General features: G+C 38.1%; 1 protein-coding gene across 1 annotated transcript; it reads right to left on the reverse strand.

Moving 5' to 3' along the window:
• Positions 1 to 1,865: 1,865 nt before the first annotated feature.
• Positions 1,866 to 27,812, reverse strand: LOC142173430 (uncharacterized). The gene is made up of 2 exons (XM_075239017.1): positions 27,711 to 27,812; positions 1,866 to 2,276 (listed from the first exon to the last, which is right to left on the reverse strand). Exons 1-2 carry the CDS (start codon positions 27,810 to 27,812, stop codon positions 1,866 to 1,868), a joined length of 513 nt encoding a protein of 170 aa, XP_075095118.1.
• Positions 27,813 to 27,862: the final 50 nt, after the last annotated feature.

Consider the following 27,862-nt stretch of genomic DNA (forward strand, 5'->3'; position numbering starts at 1 on the left):
ACATATCCAGAATGAGTTCTCATGCATTTACAATTGATCATAAGCCTAGGCATATTTCTAGAATGAATAAGAGAGCATCACATAAGCTAAATAAATTATGAATCAAATGAGCATATAGTCAAACAAAGCATAAGATATCCCAAATTCTACCCCGGTCATGATATAAACTTGGTAAATGCATATATGCTCTCCATCACATATATACTACCCCAAATACCCTAAACATATAGCAAACAAGTCAATTCCTAGAGGTTTCCCTTTTAACAAGGTTAACCAAGAGACTTACCTCCTCTTGGTAGCCTCTAATCTCCCAAAAAAACCTTTCCTCTCAAATCAACCTACGAACGTGCCGAATCTAGCCAAGTACAACACAATAACGTCAAATAAAGCCATATGAATCGAACCCAAACAATAAAGATTGAATCTTTAATCAATTGCACAAAGTCAACCAAAACGTTAACTCAGGTTCGCCTCCCGGACCTGACAAAAGTCACAAATCCTGAACACATATTCCAATACGAGTCTAAATACATAAGTTTCATCCAAAACGACTCCAAATCGGGATCTAAATCTCTATTGTTTCACTTTAGACAAGTTTTGCCAAAACTCATGATTTCTCTTTTAGATGTCATCAACCAAAGGCCAAAATCAAAGATGGAATCATGAAATCAAATCAAATCTGAGTCAAGAACACTTACCCCAATCCAAGTGGTAAAAAATGCCTCAAAATTGCCACAATCCGAGCTCCCAATCTCAAAATATGATAAAATAAACTAAACCCTCGCAAAGATTACTCTGCCTAGCAATTCCGCTTTTGTGGACAAAAAGCTCACTTTTGCGGTACTGCATCAGCGGAAAATACCTCGCAGATGCGGATTCCCCTTAAGTTCTGCCCTTTCGCTTCTGCGGGCAAACCTCCGCTTCTGTGGACCAAGTAGTGCACCTACGCATTCGCTTCTATGACTAGGCCTCCCGCATCCGCGGACTCCTCCTACCCTAGCCTTTCTCCGCACATGTGACCCCACTATCTGCTTCTGTGGACTCGCACCTGCAGACCCAACCTCGTAGGTACGAAAATACCTACATAATACCAAACAATCTGAAATCAATTGAAAACACACACGAGGCCCTAGAGACCGTCCAATCACACCTACAAGTCCCAAAACCTAACACGAACCTACTCGAGGTCTCAAATCACACAAAATAACATCAAAATCATAAATCGCACCTTAATTCAAGCTTAATAAACTAATCTAACTTCCATGTCTAATTAACTCGGAATCACCTTAAATTTTGCACACATGTTCCAAATTACATAACGAACCTATTTCAGCTCCCGGATAAATAATTCAAACCCGATAATACCAAAGTCAACTCCCGATGAAACCTATCAACCTTCCAAACCTTCAAATTTTCAAGTTTTCCCAGATAGAATTAAATCAACCTAGGGACCTCCAAATCCAAATCTGGACATACACCTAAGTTGGAAATCACCATATAAACCAATTTGAACCATCAAATACCATTCAGGGGTTGTTTACACAAAAGTAAAGCATCGGTAAACTCTTATAACTTAAGCTCCCAACATTGGAACTAAGTTTTTCAATTCAATCTAAGACTCTCTGAAACATAACCAACCATCCCCCCAAGTTACAAAGAAAAACAAATGCGCGAAGCATCAAATAGGGGAACGTGGCTCAAATATACAAAACGACCGGCCGGATTGTTCCATTCCCACTCTTAAACAAGCGATCGTCCTCGAATGAGTTTAGAAACATACCTGGAATGCTAAAAATATGAGGATATCTACTCTGCATATCATGCTCGGTCTCCCAAGTTACCTTCTCGGTCGGTTGACCTCTCCACTAGACCTTCATCGATGCAGTATCCTTTGACCTCAGCTTCCATACTTGTCTATCCACAATAGCCACTGGTTCCTCCTCATAAGCCACGTTCGCATCCAATTGCACTGAACTAAAATCCAACACATATAACTGATCCTCATGATACTTTCGAAGCATGGAAACATGAAACACAGGATGAACTCCCGACAGGCTGGGGGAAAAAGTAAGCATGTAAGCCACCTCACCTACTCTCTCCAAAACCTCAAATAGAGCAATGTACCGAGGGCTCAACTTGCCCTTCTTCCCAAACCTCATCATGCCTTTCATAGGCAAAACTTTGAGAAGCACCCTCTCACCCTCCATGAAAGCTACATTGCAAACCTTCCTATCAGCATAACTCTTCTGTCTGGACAAGGCTGTACGAAGCTGCTCCTAAATCAATTTCACTTTCTTCAAAGCATCACGAGCTAGATAGGTGCCCAATTACCTAACCTCCCTAGACTAAAACCAACTAACAGGAGAATACATTGCCTCCCATTTATGTCCTCATACGGGTCCATCTGAGTACTCAACTAGTAGTTGTTATTGTAGGTGAACTCTGCTAACGGTAGAAACTGATCCCACTAATCCCCAAAATCAATGACACATGCCTTCCACATAATCTCCAAGATCTAAATGGTCTGTTCAGACTCCCCGTCCATTTTTAGATGAAATGCCATAATCAACTCAGCCTGCGTGCCCAGCTCACATTGCACTACTCTCCAAATATGTGATGTAAACTGTGTGCCTCGATTCGAGATGATAGACACATGCACACCATGTAGGAAAACAATCTCTCTAAGATAAATCCGAGCCAACTACTCAGAGGTGTAGGAAGTCATGACCGGAATGAGATATGCAGACTTGGTGAATCTGTCCACAATAACCCATACAACATCAAATCTCCTCAACGCTCATGGTAACCTAATCACGTCCAATTCACACCCTAATTATAGGAATATGAAATAGTCGTTACAATAATAACACCCAACGCGACTCGGAATCGAATACATAAGGAGTTTAGATTGGGTGTTAAGGTCAATATTTAAGAGAGCAACTCAAAATAACTAAATTTAAATTCCAAATAAAAATTGTGTATCAATATTTGCTAATTAAACTACTAAGGATTTTTGACTAAGCTAACAAACGAGTAATAATTGAAATATTTTTGAAGTTTTATCAAATAGAGAAAAGCCTAGGGTTGTAACCTTAACCTAAGTATATGTCATCATCCAAACCGATGGACTATGATGAGTGCCTGAGTCCTACCTGTCGAACACTCCTAAGCATGCGCTTAAATATAAACATGAATTAAGGGTAGGTCATGAATAACATTTGTCAATAAACTGTTGAATCACGTGAATAACATACTTGAGGAAAACATGTCCAAAAAATATATATACATATACATGCAAAATATGGTAGGGCGAGCCGACAAGGCTGCTATAGACAACTATATATCCAAAACTAGAAGCCGACAAGGCCACATATTTTCCAACTATACATGACTATCTACAGACCTCTAATAGAGTGTACAACTGTATGAAGGACAGGACTGGACCCCGTCGTATCCATATCTACATACAAAAATAGCGTACCAAAATCAATAACAACTTCGGATCAAGTGGAGCACACCAACTCTCGCTGATCAAGGATCCTAAAAAGGTGAACCGTCAGTCTGTCAACCAGCACGTGCATGTTACTCCCCATATTTTCGTACGTGAAAGTATGCCATAAGTAAATTGATATAAGCTCAGAAATGAGATGTTACATCCAATATTTTTGTACATTAAAGTTTCGTCGTAAGTTAATTGACGTAAGCTCGGTAATGAGATTATAAGTATTACGCTATTTCAAACAAGTGATAAGCAAATTCGTGAAGGTGATAGGGTAAGCGAATCAAAGAAATGAGTTTTGTCAAAATTTGATAATTTGGGATAAAATATGGTCCAAGCTATAATACCCGGTATTTAAGGACTAGTGCCATACAAAGTACCACATGACCATGATAGTGAGGTGTATAAAGTGTGTTAAAAGTGAGTAGTATTGTAAGTAATTTGAGATAATTCTTAATTATGTGAATAATTAGGTAATTATAAATTTTTAACTGGGAGATTAACTTGTAAATTTAATTTTGTGGATAATTATTTAAATGAGATTTGGATCATTGTTAGGGGGGACAGCATCGACGTGGGATTTATGGAAACTTGGCAGCAAATTACCACCAATTCATAACCTTAAGTAGGTGGTGACAATATTTAAAGTTATGTGCACCTTTATATCATTCTTGTTGAAGAATGCCATCTCTAATCCATAAGGTTAGGTAAATAGTGTATCAAATGGTGTTACACTTTGAGAATAACAAGGTACAGATGAAGCTAGAACAAGAATCCATACAGGATTGCATTATGCATTAGCAACGTGAGTTGCTTCAACCTTTCAAAATCACTTAAGAGAGATACTTGTATCTCAACAAGATAATGAAGGGAAACATCATCAAATTCATACGAAGATGTTATTATGTAATGGCAACATTATTATGTAATGGCATCATCAAATTCATACGAAGAGGTTTTATCGCGATTGACGTACGTTAGAGGGATTGTCAAGAGAATCGACTCAGGTATGTTAAGGCTATCCCTTCTTTCTTTTTGGCATGATCCATACGATACAAATGAAACGAGTAAACACACCATTTTCATAAATGACTCTATAGGGGTGTCTATATTCTTGATTCCCCATGTGAATTATTATCATATATTCTGTTCATGGGTCTCAGAAAAATACGTAGTTGATAAAGTTTATCTGACAGGCATATTGATTTTATGACATTCCGAGAAATCTCATTAACGTATTTCATATGCATTTCATGCATTTATACATGCACATTGACCCATGACTAGATAATGTTATATACGTGTATATATATGTGTATATATATGTAATATGGGATATGGGAAAGGTTACGGCGTTATATACGCACCACCACCTGATCAGTTGGTATACGTTGATGATTTGCCCACAGTGGCCGAGATGATATGATGGGATGCCCTCAGAGGCTTGATGATGTTATGAATGCATATACCTATGCATGGTATGGCATTTATACGCATATGCATGGCATTATAAATATGAAATGATTCATAGAGCTATTCAGACTTACATGTTGAGTCTTTTACTCCATGTTTCTCTCATGTCTATTGTTTACTGATTTTTATTCCTTACATACTCGGTACATTATTTGTACTGACATCCCTTTTGCCTGGGGACACTGCGTTTCATGCTCGCAAGTCCCGATAGACAAGTTGAGAGTCCTCCAAGTACGCTATCAGCTCAGTGGAAGATATTAGTGCGCTCCATTTGCTCCGGATTTGCCTATTTGGTCAGTATGCATTGGACACGTATTGATTGGTATGTCGGGGTCCTATCCCGACTTATGACGTTTATGTACTCTCAGAGGCTTGTAGATATATGTTATGTATATGAAAGATTGTATGGCCTTGTCGGCCTATATTTTGAATGTACACATGATCAAGTCGGCCTTATAGGCCTGTATGTTATGTGCATAAAATTCTATATCATGTTGGATCGTCATACGAAATATACATTACGTTGGTACTCGGTTGAGTAAGGTGCCGGGTGTCCATCGTGGCCCATTGGTTTGGGTCGTGATAAAAGTGGTATCAGAGCAGTTCTATCCTAGGGAGTCTACAAGCCGTGTCTAGTAGAGTCTTGTTTATGGGTGTGTTGTGCACCACGCATATAAGCAGGAGGCTACAAGGAATTTAGGACTGTCACTCTTTATTCTTACTCTATATCATGTGGTAGAGCTCAGTTGTAAGAACTCAATTTCCTAAACTCTATCTTATTCATAATACGATGATGCATGCATCCAAAAAGACAGTTGGTAAGGGATTGCATGTGGTCGTGGAAGAGTTAAGTCAGAGGAACTCGATTTTGCATCATGTTTATGATGAGTAAATGTGAGGTCTTCAGCAGAACATGTGTGCATTAAGACGTGTAAGCTTCTTGATAAGGAGCCTTAAAGTAAGAATACCTATCCACCCATATGGTGAAAAGTAATGAGAGATTCAGAAGGTGGATACAAGTTTCAACAAATAAAAGAAGCAAGGTGAAGAAGGGTACGAGGCGCCCAGTCAATGGAGATTATCAGTATTTACAATTCAGGTAGAAAAATATAAGCCTTTTGAGTTACCTTCAATAATAACAGATGTATGTACAATCGGCCACACCCATCTCAGATATACCCTATGGGAGCTAACATATATGGTTTAAAAGGAGGACGGGATATCAGGATCCGGCTGGCGTTAGAGTAACCCAAAATGATGGATGGATTGTATGCGTTAGTTGACATTTCCGAAGGATATTGCAAATGTACTAATACATCTCCTTGTGAGACACCTAGATGGTGCACTCTAGAATAGTACAGCTAGATATGAATACTAGGATGTTCAAAGATAGGCACTGGAATCCTGAGGGGATAAATATTATCTTAGTATGGCTCCCGTCCCTAGTAGAGAGAGAATGTTAGGCAACCCGAAGAGCCAGTGGATGGAGCAAGGGGAGCTAAAAGCAAAAACATGTCTTGTTGAAGTTTTCAGAATAAGGTGATAGACAGAAATGTTAGCAGGGAAATCAGAAGAGAGTTAATGAAGCATTATGAGTAAGATGTGATACATGGATGACAACGGTAGATCAAAAACAAAATTGAAATTGAAATTGATAGTATTACAGAGTCTATAGTCAAGGGAAGAAAATATGAGAGGTGTCAGGCCTTGAGACAACAAAAGAGTATATGCCATAATTTCATATCCTCATTTCGAAAAATAAGTTCGTGACTCTAACGTGATTACCAGAAGGAAAAGTTAGAACCCCAGAATAATAGAAATCAGTATGGGCTGGTGAACAAGATAAACTAAACATGAATTAGGGACTGAGTTATTTGATAATAGTCGGCATCATGAGAATTTCAGAGATTTCATTTCAGTGATAATAGAATGGACGACATAAGAATAACCCTTAAAGGTCATTCAGGAAGACGCTTCCCTAAAGCAAGCAATGTGAGCAAAGTTAAGCTTAAGGGACTATGTGTGCCAGTTACACTAACTGTCACCCTTGTAAGGAAGGAATTTTGTTATCCTTGGTAAAGAAGGATTACCGCAAGGTGGGTAAGGGTCATCGATGATGACGCCAAAGATGAAGAGGTAAAACATCTATACGTAGATCATCGTAGTACTAAATCTTAGTACTCCCCTAAAGGGGGGAATATGGAGTGATGTGGCATTAAGTCAGAATTAAGTGATTCTAGTAACTATGGAATGGTAAAGGAAGAATGCGATAAAAATGAGAAAAGGGATGAGATTACACTTATTCAAATCCTACAGATTTGCTACATTATGCAAACACGACGTCAAGGAGAGGAAGTAAGGGTTCCTGCCCAGGATGTTATTGATAGATAAGGAGCCAGTGCGAGACGTAAGTTAAGACAAAGGAAAGAACCTAAGAAAGATTACGCGAAATATTGATATGAGAATGGGCCAACAAATAGTAAGCAGTTGATTCAGGAAGAGCCTAGTTATGGGTAGACAAAAGATTACCGACAAATCAGCAGATCGCACAAGATAAACATAGTGAACCCCAACGTAGTGAATCCAGTCTCGCAGATAATGATATCGTGATCCTTGAGAAATATTTAGATAAGGGTTGGGGTAGTTAAAGGTACCATATGAGTGTTATGGAAATAAAAGAGAGTTCCACTAGGAAGACAGTCAAAATATCAGTTAAGAAGCAACCCTACAAGCACAAGGGCGTGAAGGTAAGTAACTACGGATAATTATAGGCGAGGAAGGACATCAAATATTCCGTTGGGTATACGATGTAATAAGCTCGCAACTTTACAAGGGTCAAGGGGTCTTCCCTAAGTACTACAACGAAAGACTAGCTGAGGAAATAAGGAAGAAGGCTTCAACCTAAGCACAGTAACCTAAAGAGGAAATGGTTTTGTGACAACAATCTCACTACAACATTGTATGTACTCCATAAGAAAGTGGCACCTACTGTGGCTAATGAACGGGAAGTAAAATCAAAAGTAATATTTGAGATCATATGAGTTGCACAAAAACTCCGGCATGCGTGAAAACTAAGATAAGCTAAGTATGCATGCAACAAGGGGGCAGCAAAACTAGGAAAGGTAATAGCTTATGTTTAAAGAAAGCTGAGAAGGAATGAAAGGAATTATTCGACCTATGATCCAGAGTTAGTTACGTTATGAACGCACTTAAGAGTTCGAAGTATTATCCATGCAGCATATATGTTGATAATCATACAAAGGATTGAATTGTTAAAAGATTGTATCATGTATATTCCATAGCGCCCATGAAAGGCTAAAGTAATAGCTAATACCAAAAGCCGCAGATCAGGAGATAGCTTAAGCCTACATAAAAGCCGATCAAAAGGAAGAGGAAACTAAAGAGTTACATCAACTAAGTAAATTAGGTGTCTGATTATTGGACCAGAAAGTTATAGACATCATGATTGAGAATATTGCAAAATTACTCTTAATATCAGAGGTACAAGAGAGATAGTACAACAACCATATTTTATGACGGCTTTACGACAAAGCCAGTTAGAAGAGTACCGGCCTCATAAGAAGTTAGTATGAAGCTCTTACCAGATTGTGTATACACCAGAGGTGCAAGTATTATAATAGGGCTTCAAGCTGTGGATATAAATTATACCTGTGTGGAAGGGAGGTCATGAAAGAGATAGAAGATGTCATGCGAGATTTTAAGGTAAGTAAGGTAAAGGTGAACAACGTACGAGATACTCATGTGTAGAAGGTTGTGAATAATCCATACTTCAGATAGAGGGTTAGAAGCGTTGGGATTCAGTATCCAGGAATGATAACGGTGTCATTGGTACCGAGAGGTCTGGTTAAAAGAGTAAAGAAGAGTTTGAGGCGATGTGATGTCTCGCTTGATGTTCCAGAATAACATAAGGCAATCATGGGGCAATCAAGTTTGAAGGAAGGTTGCAAGTAGTATAAATAGATATGTATAGGTCGCGAGCTAAAGTATGGTAGAGCGACAAGGTTTTAGGAAGACAGGAGTAAGGATTAGAAAATGTGAGTGAGAAGGTGACGAGAATGGATAAGTTCTCGGTATTAAGCCCATGAAAACAAGAGAGCTGATGGGTTCTCTAAGTTATAGAAAGCTCAGTATAGCTTGAATGAACTCAAAGGAGTCTAAGACTAGTAGCATTTAGAAGAAATGGAATGCTGCCCTGGTAGTAGAATAAGGGTGTAATTGTGGTAGATAAAGGATGGCGTTTGGGCCTTCGATTGAGTTATGATTTGAAGAAAAAATGGGGATTTCATGAGTTGTACGGGATTAAAATAACCCCCATAGGATGAATCACGTTGGGATGCTATGAAATACGGTGATGGAAGCATGGTATTGCCCCCAAGCGGATCAGTCTAATCATTTCAAATGTTCCACGATGCAACGTGAGCTTTAGTGATTACATAAAAGGTCAAGTTATCAATAGTAGATTATAGATCAATATTGAGGTGAATCAACAATGGATGGATAAAAGTTACAAAGTATGATAAGTGCATCAGTCAATATTCGAGGACGAATTTTCCAAAGGGGGAAATGGTGTTACACCCCATGTTTTCGTACGTGAAAGTATGCCACAAGTAAATCGATATAAGCTCAGAAATGAGATGTTACATCCCGCATTTTTGTACGTTAAAGTTTCGTCGTAAGTTAATTGACATAAGCTCGGGAATGAGATTATTTTGAGATTATAAGTATTACGCTATTTCAAATAAGTGATAAGTAAATTCGTGAAGGTGAGGTAAGCGAATCGAAGAAATGAGTTTCGTCAAAATTTGACAATTTGGGATAAAATACGGTCCAAGCTATAATACCTGGTATTTATGTACTAGTGCCATACAAGGTACCACATGACCATGATAGTGAGGTGTATAATGTTTGTTAAAAGTGAGTAGTATTTTAAGTAATTTTAGATAATTCTTAATTATGTAGATAATTGGGTAATTATGGATTTTTAAGTGGGAGATTAACTTGTAAATTAAATTTTATGGATAATTATTTAAATGAGATTTGGATAATTGTTAGGGGGGACAACATCCACGTGGGATTTATGGAAACTTGGCAGCAAATTGCCACCAATTCATAACCTTAAGTAGGTTGTGGCAACATTTGATGTTATGTGCACCTTTATATCATTCTTGTTGAAGAATGCCATCTCTAATCCACAAGGTTAGGTAAATAGTGTATCAAATGGTGTTACACTTTGAGAACAACAAGGTACGGATGAAGCTACAACAAGAATCCATATGGGATTGCATTATGCATTAGCAACGTGAGTTGCTTCAACCTTTCAAAATCACTTAAGAGAGATACTTGTATATCTACAAGATAATGAAGGTAAACATCATAAAATTCATAAGAAGATGTTATTATGTAATGGCAGCGTGAATTTGCAAATTCCAAGGGAGCCCGGTACAGTCTTTCTCAAGAATATCATACGGATTTTGCACTATTCCGATCTCGCCGTTACGTATTTTATCGCGATTGACGTGTGTTAGAGGGATTATCAAGAGAATCGGCTCAGGTATGTTAAGGCTATCCCTTCAGTCTATATTCTTAATTCCCCATGTGAATTATTATTATATCTTCTGTTCATGGGTTTCAGAAAAATATGTAGTTTATAAAGTTTATCCGAAAGGTATATTGATTTTATGATATTCCGAGAAATCTTATTAACGTATTTCATATGCATTTCATGCATTTGTACATGCACATTGACCCATGACCAGATGACGTTATATACGCGTATATATATATATATATATATATATATATATATATATATATATATGTATGTATATGGGATATGGAAAAGGTTACGACGTTATATACGCACCACCACCTGATCAACTTGTATACATTGATGATTTGCCCACAGTGGCCGAGATTATATGATGGGATGCCCTCAGAGGCTTGATGATATTATGAACACATATACCTATGCGTGGTATGCCATTTATACGTATATGCATGACATTATAAATATGAAATGATTTACAGAGCTATTCAGACTTACATGTTGAGTCTTTTACTCCATATTTCTCTCATGTCTATTGTTTACTGATTTTCATTCCTTACATACTCGGTATATTATTTGTACTGACGTCCCTTTTGCCTGGGGATGCTGCGTTTCATGCCCGCATGTCTCGATAGATAGGTCGAGAGTCCTCAAAGTAGGCTATCAACTCAGTGGAAGATATTGGTGCGCTCCATTTGCTCCGGAGTTGCCTATTTGGTTATTATGCATTGGACATGTATTTATTGGTATGTCGGGGCCCTGTCTGGGCCTTATGATGTTTAGGTACTCTAAGAAGCTTGTAGACATATGTCATGTATATGAAAGATTGTATGGCCTTGTCGGCCTATGTTTTGAATGTACAAGTGATCATGTCAGTATTATAGGCCCGTATGTCATGTGCATAAAATTCTATATCATGTTGGGTCGTCATACGAAATATACGTTACGTTGGTACTCGATAGAGTAAGGTGCCGGGTGCCCGTCGTGGCCCATCGATTTGGGTCGTCACATTGTGGGCATGAAACGCAGGCCCTAGGAAATAGAGGCGTCAGTACGAATAATATACTGAGTATGTAAGGCATGAAAATCAGTACATAAAAGAAATATGGAGTAAAAGAATCTGCATGTAAGTGTGAATAACTTTGTGAGTCCTGAAATATTTATAAAGTCATGCATGTGTGTATAAATGTCATATCATGCGTAGGTCTATATGTAAATAACATCATCAAGCCTATTAGGGCATTCCATTATATCATCTCGGCCTCTGTAGGTGAAATCATCAACGTAAACCAACTGATCAGGTGGCGGTGCGTATACAACTCCATAACCTTTACTCATATCCCATATACATAAAATATATGCGTATATAACGCCATCTGGTTATGGGTCAATGTACATGTATAAATGAATGAAATGCATAAGAAGTAAGTTAATAAGATTTCTCGGAACAACATAAGATCAATATGTCTTCGGATAAACTTTATCAATTACGCATTTTTCTGAGACCTATGAATAAAAGATATAATAATAAGACACATAGGAATTCAAGAACATAGGCACCCCTAGTGCTTCTACGAATAGAGACATTTATGAAAGTTGTGCGTTTGCTCATTTCGTTTGTATCATATGGATCATGCCAAAATAAAAGAAGGGATAGCCTTAACATACCTGAGCCGATTCTCCTGACAATCCCTCTAACACATGTCAATCGCGACAAAATACGTAACGACGAGATCGAAGTAGGAAAAAACCCATATGATATTCTTGAAAAAGATTATACCGAGCTCCCTTAGAATTGTAAGTCACGTTGATGTTGCATTAGATATTTTCGTATGAATTTTTGTTGAAGCTCTCATCCGTTACTTTTGTTGAAGCTCTCATCCATCTCACTTTAATTAATTAGAGAGGTTTCTTATTATAGTGGTTGTGGGCCCCACTTGATAAAGATTAATTTGCAAATATCCCCCAAATAATTCCACCTAGCCACCTAGCCAAAGACTCACCATTAGGTTTTTGATCCATATTTTCACTTGCTGCCACGTAGGGGTAGTGTTTCCACCAAATATTTATCCACTAATTTCTAATTAATTTGTTATTTCCCACTCAAATCAATAATTAACCCATTACCAACATAATTAAGTAATATCTTAATTTACTTAAAATACTAATCATTTTTAACATACTTTATATACCTTACTATCATGGTCATGTGGTACCTTGTATGGTACTAGTCCATAAACATGGGGTATTATAGCTTGGACCGTATTTTATCCCAAACTGAAAACTTTCAACGAAACTCATTTTCTTTGATTTGTTTACCCTCTAACCTTCACGGCGCTTACTTATCACCTGTTATAAATAAAATAATACTTATAACCTCAAAAATAATCTTATTCCCGAGCCTACGTCGATTAACTTACGACGAAACTTTAACGTACAAAAACGCGAAATGTAACATCCTTCCCCCCTTAGAAACATTCGTCCTCGAATTTTTAACTCCCCGGGATCTATATAGATTTTGGTAGAGTCACCTTTGTAATAGTACTACTACCAACCCTTACTGTAGCAAACTCCATAATTCAATGCCACATATTGCCACAATCATCAATAACGATAATAGCCTCACACGACCAATGACAATAACTAACACAAGAATCTATACACGTACCTTAAGGCTGTGATGTCTCAGTCGGATCTTCCTCTAGAAGAGGAAAAAGTGGGGATAGCTAGACTTCATGTCTTCTTCGGCTTCCCAAGTCATTTCTTCCACATTATTGTATCTACAAAGTACTTTCACCGAAGCTACGTCTTTAGTCCTCAATCTCCGAACCTGTCTACCTAGTATAGTAGTGGGAGTTTCCTCATATGATAGCTGCTCTGTGACCTGAACATCATCAACTGACACGACTCTGGAAGGACCTCCGATACATTTACAGAGCATAGACACATGATAGACTGGATGTATAAACTCTAAGTCAGAAGGCAAGTCTAACTCATATGCTACCTGGCCTACCTTGCATATGATCTTATATGGTCCAATGTACCGAGGGCTAAGTTTTCTTTTCTTACCGAACCTCATAACGCCTTTCATTGGTGATACCTTTAGGAATACCAAGTCGTCAACCTGAAACTCCAAGTCTCATCGTCGATTATCCGCATAAGACTTATGACGGCTTTGAGCTGCTAATAACCTTTCCTATATAAGCTTAATCTTCTCGATTGCCTGTTGTACCAACTCTAGTCCTACTAACTTAATTTCCCCAACATCAAACCATCCTATAGGCAACCTACACTTTCGTCCGTGAAGAGCTTCGTATGGAGCCATCTGAATACTGGAATGATAGTTATTATTATATGCGAACTCAATAAGTGGCAGATGATCATCACAACTACCCTTGAAGTCTATCACACAAGCCCGTAACATATCTTCCAGTGTCTGAATAGTACGCTTAGCCTGTCCGTCTGTCCGTGAAGACTGTTTTGAGTCCCCAATCCTTTTTGGAAGGACCTCCAGAAATTAGCTGTAAACTGAGCTCCTCTATCCGAGATAATAGATATAGGGACACCATGAAGTCGTACTTTTTCCTTAATATAAAGCCTTGCATAATCCTCTACGGAATACGTAGTCCTAATAGGCAGAAAATGGGCTGATTTTGTAAGTCTATCAATAATCACCCATATAGAATCGAACTTATGCTGGGTACAAGGTAAGCCTATGACGAAATCCATAGTAATCACTTTCCACTTCCAAGTTGGAATCTCTATAGCCTGCAATAATCCACCGGGTTTTTGATGCTCAATCTTAACCTGTTGACAGTTAGGGCACTGAGCAACAAACTCTGATATATCCTTTTTCATTCTATCCCACCAATATATTTCTCTGATACCATGATACATCTTTGTTGCTTCTGGATGGATAGAATAACTAGAATAGTGAGTCTTTCCCATAACCTGTCGGCACATCCCCTGCAACATTAGGGACACATAATCGTCCTCGATATCTAAAAACTCCATCTCCTATAATCTCAAATGGTGTCTTCTCCTTCTGAGGGGTTGTATCCCTGTAATGAGCTAACACTGGATCCTTGTACTGGAGTTCCTTCACTTCAATTACTAAAGAGGATGTTGTCGTGTCCTGAATAGTAACTCTGGTATCACCTGAGTCCAGTAATCGAACTCCAAGATTAGCTAGCTGATGAATGTTATGGGCTATCCCACTCTTCTCTGGTTGTAAATATGACATGCTACCCATAGATCTACGGCTGAGGGCGTCGGCTACTACATTCGCCTTCCCCGGATGGTATAAAATATCAATGTCATAGTCTTTTAATAGCTCCAACCATCTCCTCTAACATAAATTCAATTCTTTTTGCTTGAAGATATGCTGAAAGATCTTATGATCCGTATAAATATCAACATGAATTCCATACAAATAGTGCCTCCACATCTTTAGTGCATGAATCATCACGGCTAACTCTAAATCGTGGGTTGGGTAATTCTTCTCATGCTTTCTTATTTGTCTAGAAGCATAAGCTACAACCTTACCGTGATTCATCAGTACACAACCCAATCTAACGCCCGAAGCATCACAATAGATAGCATAACCATCGGTTCCCTCTAGGAGTTTAGAACCGGTGCTGAAGTTAATCTGTCCTTCAATGCCTGGAAACTATGCTCGCAAGCATCAGTCCATTAAAACTTATTTCCCTTCTGAGTCAACTTTATCAATGGTGGTGAAAGAGAAGAAAATCCCTCTACGAATCTCCTATAATAACCTGCCAATCCGAGGAAGCTACGAACCTCTGTCGATGTAGTGGGTCTAGCCAAGTCTTTATTGAACCAAGTTCTAACTTGCACTTTCCAAGTCTTTTCTTCTTCTAAACACATCAACCACAATAGAAATATTATTCTTACATTATTTCAACTGATTTCTAACCATAAAATATAAAGAATTCAACTCCAAAATTATCCAGTAACTACAATACTTCAATCATGAAGTTCAACTTACTTCACAAGTTTCCTTTATCAAATCAACTAAATATACACGGATGATCTTAAATACATATAGGAGAAGTTAAACCTTACCTTGGCAGCAAGAATACTCATCCAACTAAGCTTTACTTCAAGCTCAAATAAGCTTTTTACCCCAAACCACAAAGTAGAGAGATAACTAGGTGATCTTGATCTTCCAAGAGAAATCATCTTACCAACTTGTGGATTTGGTCTTGAACCCTAGGATAACTTTGAGAGAGATCTTGGGCTGATATTTTGGAGCTTCTTCACGTTGCAATAGAGAGAGATGGATTATGAATTGTTTTCTAAGTGCAATTGAGATATATTTATGTTTATATGGCCCCACTAATGGACTTGGGTAGATGGGTCTTAGGAAAGCTACATAATTCAACCAGTTTTCACATTTAGAGAATTTTGCATACAACTTCCCCTTTTTTTTAGAACTCTGAGCACAGTACGCAAATGATCTGCATGCTCAGTCTCTGAACGGGAATAACCCAATATATCTTCGATAAATACAATCACGAAACTCAAAGTGCATGTATCTGGTCCTGAATGCTGTATTTGAAATATCTTTCTCCTTAACTCTTACCTAATGGTATCCGGACCTCAAGTCTATCTTCGAGATACATTTGGCACCTTGCAACTGATCAAATAAATAATCGATCCTCAGGAGCCGGTACTTATTTTTGATCGTCACCTTATTCACCTATCTACTCAACTGAGCGCCACGTACCTTATCCTTATTTATTATCAAACTTATCACAGGCCACATATATATATAAGTAACAATATTAGAATTTAACTCGCATAACTAATTCAAAAAAGGTTTATTTAGATACATAGGGGCCGATAAGGTTGTAAACATGGCATACCCAAAACTATACATATGATACTGTCTGCAAAACCTCTAAGAAAGCATGACCATAATATATATAAGTCGGGACAGGGCTTTCGACGTCCTCATAAAACAACATAACATATACATAACCCTGACTTGGTAATACTTAAGGAAGAAGTGGAGCTCACTAACCAAAAGTTGATATCTGGAGGCAACCTACAGTATAGGGTCCTCGCCTCGTCCTATATGAGAGCCTCGATCGGACATACTTCGAAGCGGAATCTTCATATCCTTATCAGCTACCTTCCTCATTTTGGCTCGACTACTCTCCTCTTCCTCTACATAGCCCATGACATACATAGACGAACCTTGAATGGCGGACTCCCAAGACTGTGGACTATCTAGAACCTCCGAATAGCTGGTGTCTGTAAATATCTTGACATAGTTTTGAGCCTGAGGGAAATCCGGTTGTTCCAATCCGTGTACCACTCCTATTATACCCTGATCAACGGGCCCTGATAATGAAACTAAGGGCCTTGGTGAGGTTGGAACTCCTCTCACCCCATCTGCTATCGGCAAAATCGAAACTACTCGAACGGATGACTCATATGGATCATAGGAAGGAAGGATCCTCCTCAATATAACCCATGATCTTCGATGGGTATGACTCCATAGTGTAGCTTATATCTCCTTTTATCTTCGATGGCGCCTGTCGTCTAGTAGTAATAAATAAGGTAAATATTAGGAGTGAATAATTACGACTCAGTTCTATTGCACAATCTAGATTAAAAAGAAAATTAACCATCCTAAATATCATGTAGCCTCCTGTCTATAAGTGTAGTTCACAACACACCCATAGGCAAGACTCTACTAGACAAGGTCTGTAGACAATCCTAGGATAGAACTGCTCTGATACCACTTTTGTCACGACCCAAACCGATGGACCATGATGAGTGCCTGAGTCCTACCAGTCGAACACTCATAAGCATGCGTCTAAGATGTAAACATGAATTAAGGGTAGGTCATGAATAACATCTGTCAATAAACTACTGAATCACGTGAATAACATACTTGAGGAAAACATGTCCAAAAGACATATATACATATTCACGCGAAATACGGTTGGGCGAGCCGACAAGGCTACTATAGATAACTATATATCCAAAACTAGAAGCCGACAAGGCCACATATTTTCCAACTATACATGACTATCTACAGACCTCTAATAGAGTGTACAATTGTATGAAGGACGAGACTGGGCCCTGTCATACCCATATCCACATACAAAAATAGCGTACCAAAATCAATAATAACTCCGGATCAAGTGGAGCACACCAACTCTCGCTGATCAAAGATCCTAAAAAGGGGAACCGTCAGCTTGTCTACCAGCACCTGCGGGCATGAAATGCAGGCCCCAGGAAATAGGGGCATCAGTACGAATAATGTACTGAGTATGTAAGGCATGAAAATCAGTACATAAAAGACATAAAAGAAACATGTAGTAAAAGAATCCGCTTGTATGTCTAAATAACTTTGTGAATCCTGAAATATTTATAAAGTCATGCATGTGTGTATAAATGTCATATCATGCATTGGTATATGTGTACATAGCATCATCAAGACTCTGAGGGCATTCCATCATATCATCTCGGCCTCTGTGGGCGAAATCATCAACATAAACCAACTGATCAGGTGGTGGAGCGTATATAACGTCGTAACCCTTTCCCATATCCCATATACATATAATATACATGTATATAACACCAACTGGTCATGGGTCAATGTACATGTATAAATAAATGAAATGCATAAGAAGTAAGTTAATAATATTTCTCGAAACATCATAAGATCAATAGGTCTTCGGATACACTTTACCAATTACGCATTTTTCAAAGACCCATGAACATAAGATATAATAATAAGACACATGAGAATTCAAGAACATAGGCACCCCTAGTGCTTCTACGAATAGAGACATTTATGAAAGTTGTGCGTTTGCTCGTTTCGTTTGTATCATATGGATCATGCCAAAAGGAAAGAAGGGATAGCCTTAACATACCTGAGCCGATTCTCTTGACAATTCCTCTAACACACGTCAATCGCAACAAAACACGTAACGGTGAGATCGAAGTAGCAAAAATTCGTATGATATTCTTGAGAAAGGTTATACCGGGCTCCCTTAGAATTGTAAGTCACGTTGTTGTTGCATTAGATAGTTTTGTATGAATTTTTGTTGAAGCTCTCATCCGTTACTTTTGTTGAAGCTCTCATCCATCTCCTTTTAATGAATTAGCGAGGTTTTTTATTATAGTGGTTGTGGGCCCCACTTGATAAAGATTAATTTGCCAACATCCCCCAAATAATGCCACCTAGCCACCTAGCCAAAGAGTCACCATTAGGTTTTTGATCTATATTTTCACTTGCTGCCATATAGGGGTAGTGCTTCCACCAAATACTTATCCACAAATTTCTATTTAATTTCTTAACTTTCCACTCAAATCAATAGTTAACCCATTACAAACATAATTAGGTAATATCTTAATTTACTTAAAATGCTAATAACTTTTAACATACTTTATACACTTTACTATCATGGTCATGTAGTACCTTGTATGATACTAGTCATAAACACGGCGTATTATAGCTTGGACCGTATTTTATCCCAAATTGAAAACCTTCAACGAAACTCATTTTCTTTGATTTGTTTACCCTCTAAACTTCATGGCGCTTACTTATCACATGTTATAAATAGCATAAATACTTATAACCTCAAAAATAATCTCATTTCCGAGCCTATGTCGATTAACTTACGACGAAATTTTAACGTACAAAAACCCGAAATGTAACAGTATAAACCTAATAGGTAAAGTAAATTTATGCTTACTCGGTATATCGGGGTTGCTATGGCTCTCAATACTCAAGTACTCACTCAATAACTCCCGGTTAAGGAGTGATTATGCGCAATTTAGCTCTTTCGAGACCAAATGGGTAGCTATAAATGCAATTGAAAATGTGTCCAAGTTAGATTATCCCTATATCGGGTTCAAATCCTTTAATTAAACTAATCAATAACTTTACTAGTTTAATTTCTTGTTAGCCAAGTTTACCTAGACTAGATTCCTCTTTCTCAAGTAAGAACAAAGTCAAATAGGCATGAATCAATATTTGCAATCATCAATTCTAACTTTAAAGTATAAAAAAGGTTAAATAACACTAACCCAATCAATAGAAAGCTTAATATTAAACACCCATAAGTTTTACACACTAGAGTTAGATCACAATCCTAGATAAAAATCTAGCTACTCATGTTAATAGACATGGAAAAATGAAAAGAAGAAGAAATTAAAGACACAAAACTAAAATAACTGGAAAGAGTAGATGATCCTCTCTAACTGTAGCTCAAAATTATTCCAAATGGCTAAAAATAACGAACTACCAGCTGCTACAATGAAACGATGCCCTAAAAAAGTCATAAAGTCCTATTTATAGGGCTCCCGAAATCTCTAATAAAATTTCCCTTCGAAAGGTTCTGCAGCCGCACTTCAACTTCTGCAGTCCGCACTTTACTGGGTTAATATTGCATGCGCTTTCAATCGGAGACGTTCTGCGGCCGCGCTTTAGCTTCTACGACCGCACTTGAATTTCTGCGAGCTACATTTGAGGAGGCTTCAAACTTGTTCGATTGCTCATTCTTTGATCATTCAAGCTTATTGGTGCGAACCTGTTTTGCGGACCAAGTGTGACCGTATATTTTAGTCTGCGGACTACACTTCTACCAAAAATCCTGGAAGCTTCAGTTCTTCTTCTGCGGCCGCATTTCATCTTCTTTAGATTGTACTTGCTTTTGTTGCCGCAAATGGAATTTTGTGGACCGCACTTCTCTTAGCACTTCTTTACTTTGTTGAACTTGGTTAGAACATCTCCTTTTTGAGTCATATTTCTTTATTGAGCTTACATTCTCCAGCACACCTGTACTTCAACCATCTTTATTAGATTCGGAGACAAAAATCAGTACTTTCGGACTAAAAACTATAGCAAGAAGGTACTAATAAGTGGTTAAAATCTACATTTATCAACTCCACCAAACTTAAATCTTTGCTTGTCCTCAAGCAACTAGATTAATGCCCTCCTCCACACATTGTATGATCATTTTAAGGAGTCACCCACAAGTCATTTATACTCAGTTGGGGCCAATAATTACCTACAACACTCATGCATTCTAAACAAGGTGTCAAATTTTTCAAAAAGGTGAAACTTGCTCATCTTGTGTAACATTTGAGCCTCATGAGTTAACTTCATTCATCAAGGATTCTTTTTCTTTCATGTAAATCATGGTGGAATCCAAACCCTTCCTCTTCTACCTTCCATTTGCATTGGTCACTTCAAATTTCAACACTCAATTTCTAATGCAACAAAAGTTCACTCTTCTCTCACAAAGGAATGTCACAAGTTAAGCTTCAAGTACCATAGGCTTGCCCCTCATGAAAATCTCCATTAATGTAAGCATACTCAGTTCAAAATCAAGTAGTACTTCATATGGGTTTTAATGAAGGCTTTTGGTCCGGGGTAGGATACCATATGGGATACAAGTGGTTACACCCTTCCGTAAGCACTTAACATCTCATTTCTTGGCTCACATTTGTCAAACCCTTGGAGGTATTCCTTATTCTTGGAGGCTAGAGAGACTTGCCATCACTCTTTGTTGACAATTCCATTATTTTTCTCCCTTGATTTTTATACTAGATATACTTGGCTTACTCTATCTTGATCAATCTCCCTTTTTGGGCTTCTTTTTGTTCACATTACTTTCTTTTCTTTCTTTCTCTTATCATTTCTTTTCTCTGTTTCTATTGCTTTGGTACCTCATTTAGATTTCTCAGCTTTTCCCCCCAAGCTTAAGGTTTGAGCCACATACTACATATGAGTGCTTAGAAGGCTTCGAGTGCCAGGAGAAGATCATGTTCAAATGGTGAAAGACTTATAGCAAGGTTACCAAAAGAGAAAGGCTAAAGGCTCAAAGGGGGTTGATTAGGGATAAAAAATGTAGAGTGGCAATTGAAAGCTCAAATGATCCAAGGAAAGCCTACAATCATCTTTCAAAACAAGAAAAATCAAATTTTTGCCTTGAAGCACATTCAGTGCATGTTCTAGACTATTCACTCAAGCATTTGGACTAACAATTTTTTTTTATCTCACCTCTAATGCAAATAGATCGTAAAAGAAGATAGAGTCTAAAATCTACAATAACCACAATCGAGTCAAAAATCTCTATGATTTACACAACCACCTAATTATTACCAAAAAATAACTCAAGAGCCTCAAAGTCACTTTACTAGAGTTACTTTTCTAAAAAATGATTCACAACAACCTTGTCTCAAACCATAAGCATGCGGTTAAGTATGTTAGTACCACATGAAGCATAAATAACCCGTTTTTATAGAAGAACTTGATTGGGACTTTTATTTATTACTACTTACGACTACTATTACCTAAATATGTAACAGACTTATTCCATTAAGAAAGTTGTCACACTATCCATCATCTGAAAAAAGTCACACAGTTTACACAAGAAACTACCTTTGGAAAGAACCGTGGCATTAAGAAAACCAAAGGCTTTTTACCAATAACAAGAAAGAAAAGCATAATATTTACACAGCCAAAACAAACAAAATTATAGATTACTACTAAATGTATCAAACTACTAAAATAAAAAAAATAAGTCATCCAATTATTACATCCCGGTATCATCAAATGTATCAATTAATCAAATTCTTCACCCCCCCAATAAAAATAAGCATTTCCCCCAATGCTTAACAAGACAAAATCAAAGAGTAGAGAGGGGCGAAGAAACTTCCTAAGCATCCTCAGTCATCATGGTATCACCAGTAGGGTCAGTCCGAGCCGGATCAGCTACCTGGATGGTATCATCATCGTCCATGGGAGCTACCTAAGATATGAACATGTCACGCACTGTTACATCTCGCGTTTTGTAGGTTAAAGTTTCATCTTCAGTTAATCGACGTAGACTCGGGGATAAGATTATCTTGAGGTTAACGTATTTATGCTATTTATAACAAGCGATAAGTAAGTGCCATGAAGGATATAGGATACACGAATTAAAGACAACGAATTTCGTTAAAGGTTGTCGATTTGGGATAAAATACGGTCCGAGCTATAATACCCGATATTTATGGACTAGTGCCATACAAGGTACCATATGACCACGATAGTATGATGTGTAAAGTATATAAAAAATGAGTAGTATTTTAAGTAGTTTGAGATAATTCCTAATTATGTGGGTAATTAGTTAATTATCCGTTAATGGGACATTACCTAGTTAATTAATAAAAATCATAAGATAAGATTACCCCCCCCCAAAAAAAAAAAAAGAAAGATGTGGCAGCAAGCCACATATTAAAAGAATGACTCTTAGTCATTTTTGGATTAGGTTGCACCTAATTAACAACTAGAAGACACTTCATTCTCACTTTTTGAATAACAAGTCTTGTAAAAGTATTTTGGATACAACACTTCATAACAAGAACGTTAGCACTTCCTACAATCAAAAGATTAGCCATTCCTACAAACAAAATATTAGACATTCTTACAATCAAAAACGTTAGCCAGTACTGGATAATTAAAGAACACTACAATCAGAATCCACACCATATGATTGTCCAAACCTAGATAATCAAATCATTGCATTTTATCTTTTTGTAAGCTACACTGTAAAAGGGAGTAGTACTCTTGTACTTAATTTTCTGCAAAAGTTTTGGTGACGCTAACTGTACAGAGGAGTCATCCTCCTTAATTATAACGTGACATTTCTGCTTCAACGAGAATTCGAGAAAGAATAGCATACAAATATTTTTCTACTCCAGGTATGTTAAGGCTAAGCCCTCTTTTCTTTTGGCATGATCCATACGATATAAATGAAACGAGCAAATGCACAACTTCCATAAATGATTCTATTCATAAGAGTATTAGAGGTGCCTATGTTCTTGAATTCCCATGTATGTTATTATCACATCTTCTGTTCATGGGTCCCAGAAAAATACGTAGTTGATAAAATTTATCCGAAAGGTATATTGATCATGAACATCCAACAATGAAAGATAATGTCATGAACATACATAACATGGGACGACAAGAATGTCAAGAAACTATATATAAGGTACGAGCTACCATGCTGCCATGAAAGACTATACAACAAAAATTAGTCGACAAGGCATTCTAAACCATACATAAGTCGACACCTGTCTATGAGCCTCTAAAGGAACATAAGTGCTACAACATTGCCGGAACAGGGCCCCGACATACCCATAATGTCTATAACAAAAATGCATACCAAGACCATGGCAATTCCGGAGAAGGGATCTCGCCAATAACCGCTGAACTGGACAACCTACTGTGGTGGGGGAGCTGCGTCTACCCGTCTATCAGGACCTACAACACGACATGCAGTGTCCACAAATAAAAAGGACGTCAGTACGAATAAAGTACTGAGTATGTAAGGCAGGAAAGCATAAGTGAGAACAGTAATGTAAACAGGGATAGAGAATATACAACCTGTGACATCTGGGTACCTCTGAGGGCTACTGACATGAAATACATGATACATACATATATATATACATAAAATTTTAAAACATACGTCTTTGTGGGCATCACCATCATCATATCGTACCCGACCGTAATAGGCTCGGTAAAATGTACCCGGCCATCATAGGGCTTGGTAGAATCGTACCCGGCCACATGGAGCTCGGTAAAACCCAACTGATCAATGGTTGCACAATAGGTGCCATACCCGGCCGACTATAGTGTGGCTCGGCAGAGTAAAATAGATACATATATATGATGCATGCTGGACTCATTGGAATCATATTTTGAACCTTTCGGAGTGACGTAAGGTCGGTATCCTTTGTACACGTTATTAGGATTAACTCTTCATCAAGAATCTTATAAGAATAAGGAACTACCAACAACATTGATAATATAAGAATAAGAGAAGTAACATCAATATCAATCGTTTCATAAGAAGGGCAGCAATGTAAGTACTGCTAGCTTCTAAGAGTAGAGTATCTTTGGGAGCTCGTTCATTACATTATGTACAATCGGAGTCGTGCAAAAGAATGAAGGGGATAGCCTCACATACCTTGTATATACTGCCCAACCTCAAGCTATGCAAATGTCACGACTCCTTAGTCTACAATAAGAGAAATGACACTATCATTATCGTTTAAGCGTCGTAACTATTATGTATCGACCGCAACCTATTTTACGATGAAACGGACAGAACCTCCCCTATTTATATGACTTCCCACAAGTCAATACAATCACCAAACAGCCCAAACAACATCATTAATAATCATATTGAGCCTCCAAAATAGTCTACCAACTAACAACATTACTACCAAGCCTTTCGATATATATTTCACAAGTTCTAGCTTCAACGACTTAGCCACAACTTGGATAATCTTAAATATATATAGAGTAAGAGGTTCCTTACCTTTAAACAGAAAGAACAACTCCAATTTGACCTTAATTTTCCACGAAATATCCCTTCAATTCTACCACAAGAACAAGGAAGCGAAACTAGCAATTAATTCGGGTTTTTCGGCACTAGAATTACTTTAGAAGACTTGAAATTACCTAGGGTTGATATTAAAAACTTGAAGGTGTATTCACATAACATAAAATACTTAAAACAACCTCCCACACGAGCTGGAACAATACAAAAATCAGCAACACAAAAATCCCATATATATATATATATGGGATATGGGAAAAGGTTACGGCGTTATATACGCACCACCACCTGATCAGTTAGTATATGTTGATGATGTTTCCCACAGTGGCCGAGACGATATGATGGGATGACCTTAGAGGCTTGATGATGTTATGTACACCTATACCTATGCATTACATGACATTTATATGCACGTGCATGACGTTATAAATATTTCAGACTATTCAACAAAAATCAGCCGACAAGGCATTCCAAACCATACATGAGTCGACACCTGTCTATGAGCCTCTAAAAGAACATAAGTGCTACAACATTGCCGGAACAGGGCCCCGACATACCCATAATGTCTATAACAAAAATGCATACCAAGACCACGGCAAGTCCGGAGAAGGGATCTCGCCAATAACCGCTGAACCGGATAGCCTACTGTGATGGGGGAGCTGCGTCTACCCGTCTATCAGGACCTGCAGCACGACATGCAGCGTCCACAAATAAAAAGGACGTCAGTACGAATAAAGTACTGAGTATGTAAGGCAGGAAAGCATAAGTGAGAACAGTAATGTAAACAGGGATAGAGAATATACAACCTGTGACATCTGGGTACCTCTGAGGGCTACTGACATGAAATACATGATACATACATATATATACATAAACTTTTAAAACATACGTCTTTGTGGGCATTACCATCATCATATCGTACCCGGCCGTAATAGGCTCGGTAAAACGTACCCGGCCATCATAGGGCTCGGTAGAATCGTACCCGGCCACGTGGAGCTCGGTAAAACCCAACTGATCAATGGTTGCACAATAGGTGCCATACCCGGCCAACTATAGCGCGGCTCGGTAGAGTAAAATAGATACATATATATGATGCATGCTGGACTCATTGGAATCACATTTTGAACTTTTCGGAGTGACGTAAGGTCGGTATCCTTCGTACACGTTATTAGGATTAACTCTTCTTCAAGAATCTTATAAGAATAAGGAACTACCAACAACATTGATAATATAAGAATAAGAGAAGTAACATCAATATCAATCGTTTCATAAGAAGGGCAGCAATGTAAGTACTGCTAGCTTCTAAGAGTAGAGTATCTTTGGGAGCTCGTTCATTACATTATGTACAATCAGAGTCGTGCAAAAGAATGAAGGGGATAGCCTCACATACCTTGTATATACTGCCCAACCTCAAGCTATGCAAATGTCACGACTCCTTAGTCTACAATAAGAGAAATGACACTATCATTATCGTTTAAGCATCGTAACTATTATGTATCGACCGCAACCTATTTTACGATGAAACGGACAGAACCTCCCCTATTTATATGACTTCCCACAAGTCAATACAATCACCAAACAGCCCAAACAACATCATTAATAATCATATTGAGCCTCCAAAATAGTCTACCAACTAACAACATTACTACCAAGCCTTTCGATATATATTTCACAAGTTCTAGCTTCAACGACTTAGCCACAACTTGGATAATCTTAAATATATATAGAGTAAGAGGTTCCTTACCTTTAAACAGAAAGAACAACTCCAATTTGACCTTAATTTTCCACAAAATATCCCTTCAATTCTGCCACAAGAACAAGGAAGCGAAACTAGCAATTAATTCGGGTTTTTCGGCACTAGAATTACTTTAGAAGACTTGAAATTACCTAGGGTTGATATTAAAAACTTGAAGGTGTATTTACAGAACATAAAACACTTAAAACAGCCTCCCACACGAGCTGGAACAACACAAAAATCAGCAACAACAAGAAGAACTATATATGTATATGGGATATGGGAAAAGGTTACGACGTTATATACGCACCACCACCTGATCAGTTGGTATATGTTGATGATGTTTCCCACAGTGGCCGAGACGATATGATGGGATGACCTTAGAGGCTTGATGATGTTATGTACACCTATACCTATGCATGACACGACATTTATATGCACGTGCATGACGTTACAAATATTTCAGAATTCACAAAGTTATTCAGACTTACAGATGGATTTCTTTACTCCATGTTTCATCTATGTCTTTCATGTATTGATTTTCATGCCTTACATACTCAGTACATTATTCGTACTACCGCCCTATTTCCTGGGACCTGCGTTTCATGCCCGCAGGTGCAGGTAGGCAAGCTGACCCCTTCTTAGGATCCTTGATCAGCGAGAGTTGGCGTGCTCCACTTGATCCGGAGCTGCTTTTGATTTTGGTACGATATGCTTGTATACATATATGGGTATGACGTGGCTCAGTCCCGTCTTTGTACAGTTGTATTTATATTAGAGGTCTATAGACAGTTATGTATAATTGGATAGTATGTGGCCTTGTCGGCTTTCAATTTTGGGTATATAGTTGTCTATAGCAGCCTTGCCGGCTTGCCCACTGTATTCCGCATGTATATGTATATATATCTTTTGGACAGATTTTCCTCACGCATGTTATTCTCGTAATTCAGCGGATATTATTCATGTTTATATCTTAGTCGCATGCTTAAGGGTGTTCGACAGGTAGGACTCGGGCACTCGTAGTGGCCCATCGGTTTGGGTCGTGACACGCACCACAGTAGTAGTGTTAAATGCAAGGCAATGATCCTCAGCCTGAGCGGTAGTGGCATCCTTAGAAGTCTGAGATGGGTGAGGCTGGGCACGTTCAATCAACATGTTAAATGGCAAGTTGTCTGCCTCAGCTATCCTAGTCACTTCAGCCAGCA

Source organism: Nicotiana tabacum, chromosome 19 (assembly GCF_000715075.1).
Source record: "Nicotiana tabacum cultivar K326 chromosome 19, ASM71507v2, whole genome shotgun sequence".
Classification (NCBI taxonomy): Eukaryota; Viridiplantae; Streptophyta; class Magnoliopsida; order Solanales; family Solanaceae; genus Nicotiana; species Nicotiana tabacum.

Excerpts from the sequence above, each read along its gene's own strand:
- LOC142173430 (XM_075239017.1), bottom strand. The coding sequence starts at position 27,812 with ATGTTGATTGAACGTGCCCAGCCTCACCCATCTCAGACTTCTAAGGAT. Across the intron at positions 2,277-27,710 it reads CATTTAACACTACTACTGTG|GAGCAGCTTCGTACAGCCTT; the intron begins GTGCGTGTCACG and ends AAATTGATTTAG.